General features: G+C 39.4%; 1 protein-coding gene across 10 annotated transcripts in view; it reads left to right on the top strand.

The window, feature by feature from the left end:
- BICD1 (BICD cargo adaptor 1) overlaps positions 1–13,422 on the top strand; it is a 185,014-nt gene that overhangs the window by 129,181 nt on the left and 42,411 nt on the right. For all 10 annotated transcript variants that reach the window (XM_073223768.1, XM_037010227.2, XM_073223765.1 and 7 more), the window contains exon 5: positions 8,108–9,202. In XM_073223768.1, coding sequence (XP_073079869.1) covers positions 8,108–9,202 — 1,095 coding nt within the window. The remainder of the gene's footprint in view (positions 1–8,107; positions 9,203–13,422) is intronic.

Here is a 13,422-nt window from a genome sequence, read left to right as displayed (position 1 = left end):
ACAAAAATCTAAAAGTGACGAGTAGTTTAATAAAAAGAATGGGGGAGGCAAGTTCTCAGCAAGTGAGTGGTGCTCAGTGGGAATGTCATTTGCATTTGGGGTGGGACAGTTGCTCCCTGTCTGAGACTACCTGGTGATTGACAGGAGGTGTAGCATCTCTGGTCCCGACCCACTAAATGCCAGTTACATCTCTTTAGTCTGTGGTGACCCAAAGCGCCCACACATTGCAAATGCTTCAAGGGTCAACTGCTAGTCAAGAATCCTTCTCAGGGATAGCACCTTACTCTCCTGTAAAATGGGGATACCTAACAGGTTCTTCCTTAGAGTGTCATAGGGTCTGTGTGTAGACTTCTTAGAACAGGGCTGGGCATGCTGTAAATGCTCAGTAATCGTGAACTGTTATCACTATTTCAGCTCCCATAGTGCCTTTAATTTCTCGAGCACTCAGTTTATTTCGCTTTCTTTCCTATTAGTAACTTACTGTTGGACAGTTAGCTCGAGGATCATCTCAGAAGGGACTAACGGGGTTTCTGGTAGGAAGACAGACAAGTAAAGTTAAGTCTGAATGTGAGAAGGTCTAAAAAGGGATGTTCATTTAGCAGAAGGGAGAGTGAGAAAAGCTTGGCTGGAGAAACCCTCCCTCGGTGTACCGTAGAGCTGTGTATCCTCAGATCTTTTATCAGCGCTTCATTAATGTTGATAGTTTGTCATAATGTAGAGGGACACAGCAGGGCCTCATATACCAGCGTTTGCTCCAGATTTAGTTGTGAAAACTTAGCTACCTCAACACAGGAAGGGCTGTATAGCTTAGAGCCTCACAGGAACAAGAACTTCTGGTTTGTTTCAAAGTAAAGTAACCATCTTTACTTGCCATGTGACCATCTTCCTGTATTCAGCATTTTTTAAAAAAGCTTACTAATTTTCTTTAGGAATATATTTCATTCAAACTGTTGAGTACAAGGATAGCAGAATATATCTTCTCATGCATCATTTGTTTATAATCTGAGTTTTTCCTTAGCTATGCATCCCCTTGGGTTTGATTTACATAAATAAACAAATTATAAACACATTACAGGATACGTTGCATAGAAGTTATTGCATTTGGCTTTGATGTTAATGAGGTTTGGAAGTAATATGGCAATTCTGATAGACATCAGTACTTATGCACCTGGCAGCATATAGTGTGTGTCAGTACCACTGTTCTGGACGTGCTGGGGAGCAGGCAACACAATGCACTTTAAATCTAGCCCCCTGACATGCTTGGGGGCTGATGTGTGTCAAAATGGAATGTTCAGAACGTAGGAAGGTAGTATGCAGCATACACCATATACATTGTGACCTCCCCAGCTGGGTCAGGTGCAGAACTAAATGAGAAAATAATAACATTTCTGTAGTAAAGCATGTGAGTATTCACACTAAGAGGAAGAAAATGAGAGCCATACAAGACCTCACATCAGTCAGGTACAGTATTGCTGCTCAGGGAATTTGGGGCTGTCTGAATATGGCCACCCAGCGAGTTACGGTAGCACTTTTCTCTAAAGCCGCTTTGGACTTTGAAATGGTGGTGATCATATACCCATTACTGTTCTGTCAGGCAGCTCTCAATTTTGTACACCTCACTTACTGGCCGTGCCAGTCTGCATTTCCACAGTCCCCTTGTCTCTGAGGACTTCTTTTGGCCTGGGTCCGCAGTGCTGCGTCATAGAGAAAGCTGTGTGCCTGCATACTGAACACCTGCTCTTAATGTTGAGACTATGAGACATAGAGGGGTACCCACAGGGGTAGAACACCATACCAGGGAAAATACAGCTGTTAAGATTTTATGTCTTGGAATTAAAAAGACGTTTTGAAAACAGCATACCCTGGCCAAAGCCTGTTGGTCTTATGCTACAAGGCTCCACCTGTGCATGTAAGTCATGTTTTCCTATTCATGGGTAGTTACTCAACCTGGTTCTCAAAAGAAAAAAATCCTTTCCTGCCTTGCATATCAGGGACCTTGGCTGGGTTGCCTCACTTCTCTGAGGTGCATTTATAAAGGAGAAGGTAATAAATTAGCCCCGTGCCGAGTCTCTACAATAACTTTGTTGAAATTAGGAGAGGAAAAAAATGTAGGTTCCCCCTTCCGCAAGATATCATACTGCCATCTACTGGGAAATGGTAATAATACAGCAAATATAAAAATTACCCAATTTAAATAGTACCTCCTAGAGTTGTATGCGCTCAAAGCCCAGTGATTTCAAATAGATTATAATTGACATTTTCCAGTGACAATCAAGTACCTTAATTAGTTTTACTAGAATGAAAATCAGTTGATCCTGTCTGGAAAAGTAACTAAATTACTTAATCTATTTAAAGGGGTCTCTGTGTTTGAGCTAAAGTTTCTGCTTTTCTAAGTAGCTTCTGTTTAACTTCACATCACAGAGCATCAGACTAAGCAAGAGAAAACTGGATTTTTTTTTTTCAGTGTCGCACTGGCTATCTAGTTTCATATGTAAGGTGAGAAAACTAATATTTCTGTAAAACTGGAATTGATGTTTTGTTGTATCCTCATAGATGTGGAAGAAATAAAGATTCATATTGTATTTAAATCTACTCTAGTAAAGACAATTTAAATTTTTCTATAATGGTAAATGGTCAGTTTGCTGCATGTCCCATAAGAGTTCAAATTAATTTATGTATTTGCTTCACTGGTTGGCTCTTGTACCAGTCATATGGGGTAGATAGTATTATTGTCCCCATTTTACAGATAGGGAAACGGAGGCACAAATATGTTATCATTTGTTGAAAGTCAAAAACCTAGTCAGTGGAGTTGCTACACAGAGAGAAAGAGCCAAACAAATAAAATATTATCTGTACTTACTAAAGACTTAGAGAGTATTTACCAGGAGAAATTAATTAAAACAAGATAAGTCAGTTCCTGGTTTTTAAAATTTAAAGTGACAAATACAGTTTCCGAGGACAAAGTTTACAAGTTAAGTTGTTAAACTAATATAGACTTTATGAGCTTTATAGGCAAACACATTTCCCAGAAGACTTACTTTTTCTACCATGTAATCAGTAAACATAAAAAACTCCTATAATCTCAATAAGGGGAGAGTTTATATAGTTTTTTTATAGAACAGCTTTATGGAGATATAATTCATATACCATATAGTCCACTCATTTCAAGGCTATAATTCAACAGTTTTTAGTATATTCTCAGAGTTCTGCAGCTACCAGCACAGTCAATTTTAGAATATTTTCATTAAAGAAGCAATGTTCCCATTAGAAGCCACACCAACCCTAGGCAACTAATCTACTTTCTGTCTCAATAGATTTGCCTATTCTGAACATTCTGCATAAATGAATCATAAAATATGAGGGTTTTTTTTGTGACTTAGCATAACGTGTGAGGTTCATCCATGTTGTAACATATATTAGTACTTCGTTCCTTTTTAATTGCCAAGTAGTATTCCTTTGTATGGATATACCACATTTTATTTATCCATTTATCAGAGATGGACATTTGAGTTGTTTCTGCTTTTTGGCTACTATGAATAATGCTATTATTAACATTCATGTATATATTTTTATGTGTACATACATTTTAATTCTCTTGGGCATATGTACCTAGGAGTGGAATTGCTGGGTTATATGGTAACTCTTTGTTTCACTTCTGAGGAACCACAAGACAGTTTTCAAAGCAGCTGCACCATTTTACATCTCTACCAGCAGTATGTGAGGGTTCTGATTTCTCCACATCCTCACCAACACTTATTATTTGCCTTTGATCATAGCCTAGTCACCCTGGCTGGCATTTCCAGTACAACACTGAATAAAAGTGGCAGGAGCAATCATCCTTGTCTTGTTCCTGATCCTAGAAGGAAAGCTTTTGTCATTAAGAAGGTAGCTCTGGGTGTTCCGTAGATACCCTTTATCAGGTTGAGGAAGTTCTCTTCTGTTTCTAGATTATTGACTATTTTCACCATGAAAGTTCATTGAATTTACAAAAAGCTTTTTTCTGCATATACTGAGATTTTGTCCTGTGTTCTATTTTTTGTCCTGTATTCCATTAATACAGTGTATTATTGATTTGGAGATATTAAATCAACACTGCATTTATCCTAGGATAAAGCCCACTTGGTCATGTTGTATAATCCTTTTTATATTGTTGGGTTCAGTTTGCTAGTATTTTGTTTAAAATGTTTGTGTCTATGTTCATAAGAGTTACTGGTCTGTAGTTTTTTTTGTAGTATCTTTGTCTGGTTTTAGTATCAGAGTAATACCAGCCTCATAGAATGAGCTGAAGAGGGTCCTTCCTCTTCTATTCTTTGGAGACTGTCCAGTGACTGACCTCTGCATGTGTGTGTGTGCATGAGAAAGAGAGAGACTTGTCACCACACTCTCCAAAATATACTCCCTTCTTTTGCAACTGCTGGATTCCCTCAGCTGGTGTTTCTTAATTCTAGGTTGATCTTCTTTCACAGTCCTCATCTGTCCGGGCACAGCCATGCATCGCCACAAGTGCTTCACTTCAAGCAGAGGAAAACAAATTGAGTTCTTTGGTACATATTGATACTATGCAGACCATTACAAGAGTCACACCAATCACGCACATGCCACATTGAGTCAAATGACCAGGATAGACTTCGTGAAAACTGATAGTTTATCAAACAACTTTGACCTCTTTTCCTATAAAAGTCCTAAAATGAATGTGCAAATTCTGATTCATCTTTTCTTTCATTCCTCCACAAATGAGTACTCAATACGTGTAAATGTGTTTATTTAAAAGGTAAATGTTCAGTGAATTAAAAAATATCCATGGGACATAATTGCAACAATAGTAATTAATAGTTAACATATGCTGTATAATTATACAAGACTAAAGAGTTTACAAATTCAGCATTCAGGTTTTCTGGCAAAACAACCAGCTCTACTTGGAAAAATAAAATCTTCGGTTCCAGGTAGAAGATGAAGATTGTAGGAAAGAAATAAGGCAACTATTCTTAGTCACTATAGAAGATTCTGATGAGCTGAGCAAGTCTGTCTTGGATAAATTCTTCACAAATAGAAATTAACACAGTACACTTAAAATAAGCAATTTTAATCTTTAAAATGCTTTGCATTTATTAATTCAAAGCAAAGTGTATCTTAAACAGTTTAACCACTGTTCTCAGAAATCCAAATATAATTTAACTTACTCCAGATTTCAATAGCTGAGTGAAAATACATTGGTGGATTTGTACAAAATTATCCACAACTTATCTTTTTTTGGGAGGAGGTGGTGCAGAACATCCTTAACTGTCTGGAAAAAATACACACATATGGAAAATATACGTCTATGTGTGTGTGTGTATAGTATATGTATACAATCTGGATATCATTTTGTATTCAGTTGATTCCACCAGAAATGTATTTAGTGTGGAAATCAGTCTGATGCGCATCATACTTACACAAGAGAGACATGTTGTATTTGATGTTTTCTGGAGCCACGATCATTAAGAAACTGACGGACTTACCCTTTTGAGCTTAGAAAATATTTTAAGTCGAAGCTGGCAGAGCACGGATCAGAAACTCTCCCAATGGCATTACCTCATTCATCGTAACGCTTTTGCCTCTAAAACAAGCTTGAGACATAGTCAGTACATTTTGTTCTGGTCCAATTTTTACTTTAAAAGCTTTTCCTTTCAAAAGTTTTCTATTTTGGTTTCTGTAGCCATGATATATAACTGATGGATTGCATGCCTGTCATAATGGGCAAGCACTATGTCATAAAATGAAAACTACAATCTATAAGCCTCTACATAATTTAAAATAACAAAACTTATTTTTATTTTAAATATACATGACTATATTTTATAGGCAGTCTTTGCTTTTTATATCATGGGGCCATAAATACTCTTCTGCAAGCTGAAACCATGCAAAACAAACTTAATAATTAATGTAGAAAATGACAGTTCTTTGATCTTCAAAAACTGTCAGAATATAAAAAACTCTCTTGGTCATAAATGTATAGAGAAATGAAAAAAACAGTACAACTACCTAGTACACTGTAGTCTAAAAATAAGAAACATAGTAAAAGTTTTCTTTGTAAAAAAACTTACCTTTGAAGTTAAAATTTGACCACCCTCCAAAAAACTAGAGAAATTACTTTTTACAGAATATTGAAGTATTACAAGCTTTTCAAATAAAAATTTAACCCTCAACGTACCCCCCCCCCCAAAAAAAAACTTACCAAGAGTGGTTTGAGCTTGCTTTCCTCTCATCATATAACTTAGGATACTAAGAAGAATCTTTCCTGTGCCTTGGTGAATAGTTGTATTCCTTTCTAAGTGTGGATTGGCTTCCAATGTTTTATCTTTTGCACTTTCAGTGTCTGAAAAGAGGTCTGAGGGCCTAGGTCACACACATCCTCTAGGATAGAGTCATTCTTTTTGTAACAACTACTTTTTTCATTTATGCCGGTACGTTCTCCTTCACCAAGTTGCCTTGGCTGCATACCTAAAATCCTTCCAACAGCACCAATGTCATCCACCTACAACTCTTGCGTACATTATGTGGATTTATCCCTAGGAGATGAGAAGATAACACAACTACACACCCTTTGTGTCTGAGTGAACTGAACTGAGTAAGAGATACATAGTGGCCAATCCCTGGCAAACTTTGAATGAAGTGATGTGATTGGTCACTCGTCATGGTGTTACTATATAGTGATATTGTAGATTGAAGCAGCAGTGTTTGTACTTCACACATTGCTCATAGTTCACTGGATATTGAAATTTGGACTGTTTTGGAGGGACTTTGTTTTAACTAAACTACAATTACTTAAATTCATGCATATTAGAACTTTGCCAAGTGAAGACTGTCTGCACATGATAATTATATGGATGATATCAAGGGAGGAAGGAAGGAAAGAAGAGATCTAAAGTAATATGCTGGTTAAATAAAATACTAATTATATTTTAATTATATTATATTTTAACAGGTTATATTGATTATGTTATTATAATAATAATTTTACTTGGCTCCTAAGTATTTAGAAGTTTGGAGGTATAGAATGTCTGATCTAGGAAAGTTTGAAAGATTGAATTGATCATTTCTTTGAAGATGTAAAAACATTCAACATCGATCCATTATCCCTACAGCAGATCTCATGATGGGTTATTTTAAAAAACAAGAAGAAAAGAAAAAGCAATGCAGGAGGATATGATACCTCCTACATAGTGCTTCAAAATGTTAAAATTATTTGCTTATTGAGAACCGTATTTCCTTTATAAGCAATGTAAAAACTTAATTCATAGTGGTGATTGCCCACATGGAAGGACAGAAAATGTTTTTTTAATTCTCAGCTTACAATTTCTTATATACTTATATTTATTGAAACAGTATTTTATATTGAGACCTAAATGTTTTTCAGTGTGCCATAATACCACCTGTATAATAACAAAACTGTCACATTATTCAGATTCATTGCTAATTTTTAGAATTCCTTTTTGGGCTGAAGGAATTGATTTTCAAGTTGTTCTTTTAGCCCTAAAGTATATTCTCTGACTTTTATATTGAAATGATCAAATTTAGTATGTCTATTTTGGGGATTAAATATTTGTTTTAAGAGGATGGTTAATGTTCTCAATCATTGTTTAGTAAGTTAAAGCCTTAAGTTTTAAACCCGATTTTGGGTTGAGTTCTGGAAAGAAAAGGATTATTCATAGGTACCTTGAGACAGTCGCTTACCCCCTGTGAACTAAGGTACGGATGTACTGTGAGGCTCTCAGAATAAAGACAGTGTCCATACTATCTCTTGAAGTCATGTTACATTTTCTGCAGGGTGTTAAAAGATAAAAATTAGATTATTTGAGTAACATTCAAGTTTCATGAGTGTATGTATAATGCATGAAAATTTGGATGGGTAAGTATGCATAGCATAATTTTTAGAATGATGTATTTTATATTGATTGACTTACCCGAACTGCTGACTTAAGAAAACATTCTCCAGTTTAACATGAAATATTGGAGACCTGGGCTCTCCTGCAATTATTTTAAGCGTGTACATGCCGACTGTGAATGGATCAAGCACATTGTTGGCGTTGCCCTGAAGTCACTCAGAGACTTTCTGTTGCCATTGCAGGTCGAGCGGGAAAAGGCGATTCTCCTGGCCAATCTCCAGGAGTCGCAGACGCAGCTGGAACACACCAAGGGGGCGCTGACAGAGCAGCACGAGCGTGTGCACCGGCTCACGGAGCACGTCAATGCCATGAGGGGCCTTCAGAGCAGCAAAGAGCTCAAGGCCGAGCTGGACGGGGAGAAGGGCCGGGACTCAGGGGGGGAGGCTCATGACTATGAGGTGGACATCCATGGCTTAGAGATCCTTGAGTGCAAATACAGGGTGGCAGTGACTGAGGTGATCGATCTGAAGGCTGAAATCAAGGCCTTAAAGGAGAAATACAATAAATCTGTAGAAAATCATACCGAAGAGAAGGCTAAGTATGAGAGTAAGATCCAGATGTATGACGAACAGGTTACAAGCCTTGAGAAGAGCACCAAGGAGAGTGGGGAGAAGATGGCCCACATGGAGAAGGAGCTGCAAAAGATGACCGGCATAGCCAACGAGAACCACAACACCCTTAATACAGCTCAGGATGAGTTGGTGACGTTTAGTGAGGAGCTGGCTCAGCTTTACCACCACGTATGCCTGTGCAATAACGAAACCCCCAACAGGGTCATGCTGGACTACTACAGGCAAAGCAGGGTCACCCGCAGCGGCAGCCTGAAAGGGCCGGAGGATCCCCGGGGACTTGTGTCCCCACGGTTAGCCAGGCGGGGCATGTCATCCCCAGTAGAAACAAGGACCTCATCCGAACCAGTTTCCAAAGAAAACACAGAGGCCAGCAAAGAACCAAGTCCAACCAAGACCCCCACCATCTCTCCTGTTATTACTGCCCCGCCGTCATCTCCAGTATTAGATACAAGTGACATCCGCAAAGAGCCAATGAATATCTACAACCTTAATGCCATTATCCGGGACCAGATTAAGCATCTGCAGAAAGCTGTGGACCGGTCCTTGCAGCTGTCTCGTCAGAGAGCGGCCGCACGGGAGCTGGCCCCCATGATCGACAAAGACAAGGAGGCCTTAATGGAAGAGATCCTCAAGCTGAAGTCCCTGCTGAGCACCAAACGCGAGCAGATCGCCACCCTGAGGGCGGTGCTGAAGGCTAACAAACAGGTGAGCACATCCTACTGACGGCACGCGAGCCAGCGCTTTGTCCACTAGTTTGTCCCTTAGTGTTTGTGAGTGTCCACTGCCTTCAGGAAGGGAGTCAGATTCCTGGTCAGCAGAGGTGTGAACACACTGCATCCTGGTCAGACTGTGATAGTTACATAAGTGAGTGAACAGGTGAACTTGGAGGTAGCTGTGCCCCACTAGGGTGAAGGTAGAGGGGAAAAAGTTAATGCAGCAATAAAGGAGAAGATGGAGCTGCAGAGGTAGAAAGGCCGTTCTGGTGTACTTAGCTGGAGCCCATCAGTCACTGAGTGTGGGGACAGGAGATGGAGGGCAGAACAGGCTGGCGTGGCAGCTTCCACCAGGGAGCTACAGCAAGAAAGACACCCTGGCAGGCAGCTATAGCAAATGAACATGGAGAGAGAGAGAGAAAGAGAGAGAGAGAGAGAGAGAGAATGTGCACTAGCTCTGCCAGTGACCACATATCCAAGACTGAGGTTCAGTTGGGATGTTAATGCACGTAGGTCAGAGCGTAAGACGTAGAGGCATTTTCCTAACCATAGATCTTGTCTTTTGAAAGTAAATAGGAATCCGCCAACATGACCCCTGTCTAATTCCTAGAGCTCCTTGATAACTGAATTTGTTTTCCACCCTCGAGCCTTACCTGGGTGGGAGTGCTACGAAATAGAGGCAGAAAAATGCTGTCAATCTATTTAGTTCCTCTGGAAAGTAAGCCTTCAAAGTATGCGAATAAAGGATGTTCATAAAGACAAGTAGTCGGTATCTTCCTGCAGATGGAGGTGGTGCCAGTGTTGGAGAGAGGGAGTCCGTTTCAGATCGAGAGGCCCTCTCCCCATGTGCCCTTGTCTGGGGGAACCGTGCCGTTGTTAAGCCGTCTTCACCGCAGCTTTCCAGCTTCCGTACCTTCTGCTCCCATCAGTCCATTGATACAATCTGGAGGCCTCTGCCACCAGAAGTCATAGTGTTCCCACTATACACGTGTTCTGTATAAATCTAAGGGCAAAACAGGACCTTATTTTGTGCCATTACTTCCGGAAAACAGAAAAGATTAGGGTGAATAAATATTTTGTGAGTGATCTGACTCCAGTTGGAGGTCAAAAATGAAATAATTTGTTACCATAAATTCTGCTTCAATCCGAAGACCCAAGTCATGTAGAGTGGTCCCAAATAACCAGTCCCATATTAGATAAGGCTTAGACAGCCTTTATCAAGGGCATAATATCCTGGGTATTCCTGGTCAAGCCATTCAAATAACTTTTTTGACTTCTTCCTAAAAGTTAAATATTCACAACCCAGAAACCCTTGATCTATAAAAGTGTTCAGATGCCTAATTGACAGAAGTATAGATGAGCATGGCTGACCAGCCAAGCAAGACTAATATGTGAACAGGCTTCGTTGATTACGTATGTCATGGCAGGTTGTCCCGACCCGCGGGATTAACGTGGAGTGTAGCCGGAGACGCCTGCAGAAATGAACAAGCAAGGGACACAAAGAACGACCAGCAAGACAGGGTGTCTGATCAAGCTGGCAAAGTTTATTGTTTACAGGCTCAATTTATACAAGTAGCAAGTAAGGGGTGGGTCAGGAGATAATTGGACCTTAGGTGGCGCTGGCGGGGAGGTGTTTTCACACATCCTCAAGGTCTCCCTATTTTCAGAGCGAGGAGTCTTGGCTCATTTTCAAGGACAAGATATGTTTTTGTGAGCAGATAACTTCCAAGGACTGCACCGGTTGCTCTCAAGCTTGTGCTTTCCCACGCTGCGTTCAGACGTGGGGGAAGGGACATAGCCCCGGCTCCCAACAGCAGGTAGTAAGTAGGGACGCGAAAATGGGTGACTAGTAATCTAGGAGGAGTTCGGCACATGCCTGTAACTATTTTTAGGGCAGGATGGATCATGGGGTGCGCTGGAGAGGCGTCAGCAGGCCATCGGATTCAGAGCAGCACAAAGCATTCCTGGCTGGAGTTTCATTTTCACAGTGGTTTGTGGTCCTGTGTGCATTACATTAACATCGTAGCCCTCAGGGTCTCAGTAAATTAAATGAGAACACATTTCTAGCCATGTGTCCACATTTTAGTGATGTTGGTCTATTGCTGTGATCCTCTGTGCCATCTGTGACTTCAGTTATCTGCAGGTGACATCCCTTATATTTAGACCTTGTGAAGTGTTCATTATTAAGGTTAACATAATGATTCTGTCACAGAAGTGGAAAAAGGTAATTTTCCTATTTTAAAATAGGCATTCTGCATTCTCTGTGAATGTTCTGATGTATGTTAGGATTTTTCTATAGGCATAGTGTCTTCTGATAAAACAGCAATTGTTTATGAAATACCATCTTAATTAAATACACCTTTAGTGTGTGTACTAAACTGTGCTAGATGCTAATGATTCAAAGAAGACCTAATGCATAGTCGCTCCCTTGCAAGAGGCTCCACACCCTAGTGGGAATGTTAGAATAGAAACTGACACAGATAATACAGTTTGATATACGCGCTGTAATCCAAGTTATGGGAACATTGCAGAGCAAGTAACTGATGTTTCCTAGAGGAGGTAGAGAAAAACCTCACAGAAGCAACTATACTTGAGTTTGTTTTTAAAGGATAAGGGGTTGTTTTCCAGTAGGTAGACAGACACAGAACAGGATGATATATTCAGGGAATGGTTGTGAAGATCTTCGTGACTGGAAACAAGACTTTTTCTTTAGAAAGTCGACTTCGGGAGTGTGGAGGTGGTGGCACATGCAGACGTCAGCAAATCTAATGGGTTATAGGTACTTAGAACTTCTTAATTCTGAAAAAGCTTTGTACAATCTGTGGACAACAGATCTATACAGCGAAGTACTTTGGGACATTTCTCACAAATAGTAGATGTTTGTCCTTCTTCATCAGATCTTGCTCTTCTGTCATTCCCTCTCTCCTCCCCTTAGAAACTGGCTGTGTGGCTCCACATGCTTACAAATTTGTTACATCTGCTTTTTTATAATTTAAACTTAACTCCCTGTTCTAAATGAATGTGTGTCTATATATTTTTTTTAAATTAAGCAACTGCATTTTTCCCAGGTAAATTTCTGCATTCTGGATAATTTTCTGAATCTATAATATTTCTGAAGATTCCACTGAGTTCTTAGTACTACAGTACATGCTTAAGTATTTTATGGGGAACTTCTCATTTTAATCTGAATTGAAATTCAGTCAGAACTACTAAGAAACTACTTTGGAATCAAAGCATAACAAACAAACCTATCCCAACATTGTTTTATTTAAAAAAAAATCTTTATCCCTATAGAGGTTGAAGCACAAAAAGAAATGTCAAAACCCAGGGTTATCTTCCTGAGAAGTCCCATTAGCGATGGACTTTTTCATAAGTACTGAATATTTTTACACACCGAAAAGCTGGAGTTAAGTTTGTAAAAAACGGTGTGTTTCCATTTGGCTTCGGTATGTGCGCCGTGTGTGATGTATCATACGGGCAGTCCCTAAATATACATTCATTTCATGTCAAAATTTTTTTTTACGTCCTGTTGTGTGTCAGGCTAGTTCTCAATTTGAAACACTCTTAATTCCAAGCACTTCAGACATGCCCAAATCACAAATTCAAAAAATATTTTAATTCATTCAGCATTTTGGAATCTCTGCTTTTATAGAGACTGTAAGGAATTAAGTGTGACTGTAATTCATTGTTTTGAAGAAGTGTATAAAGACTTAGGGAATAATCGTTTCTTTGTCAGTTCTTTTCCTTAAACATGCAATATGGATTTCTAATTTGTCATTTATTATAAATTGCAGTGGCTCGTGTCTTTTATTCTATACGTTTCAGGCCCACAGAATATAGGTGACAGAAGAAAATTTGAGTTCTGTCGTATTTCGGTTGGAAGCTGTACTTCTTCACCTCGTCTTGATAAAACCCTTCTGGCATAAAGTCTCATTCTGACTCCCTTCGTATCTGAAAGTCCCACACTCTGAATAATCTGCATTAAATATTTACTGAACTGCTGTCCTTCCCTTGGCTTCTGATACTGACTCTTGTCCACGGCGCATTTCTAGGGCAATTTAACTACATGATGGATTCAAATCATGTTTTGACATAAGAGAGAAACTGCCCTGTGTCCCAAAAGACATGTATTTGTTTACGTAAAATGTAACCAAATCAGGTTCACTTTCCACTTACAAAAGAAACTAATAGGCCAGCATGAAGGAATGTGTG

This window comes from Manis javanica, chromosome 15 (assembly GCF_040802235.1).
Source record: "Manis javanica isolate MJ-LG chromosome 15, MJ_LKY, whole genome shotgun sequence".
NCBI classification, from domain to species: domain Eukaryota; kingdom Metazoa; phylum Chordata; class Mammalia; order Pholidota; family Manidae; genus Manis; species Manis javanica.
Note: the sequence above shows the minus strand (reverse complement) of the source record. Positions and strands in the feature narration are given on the sequence as shown.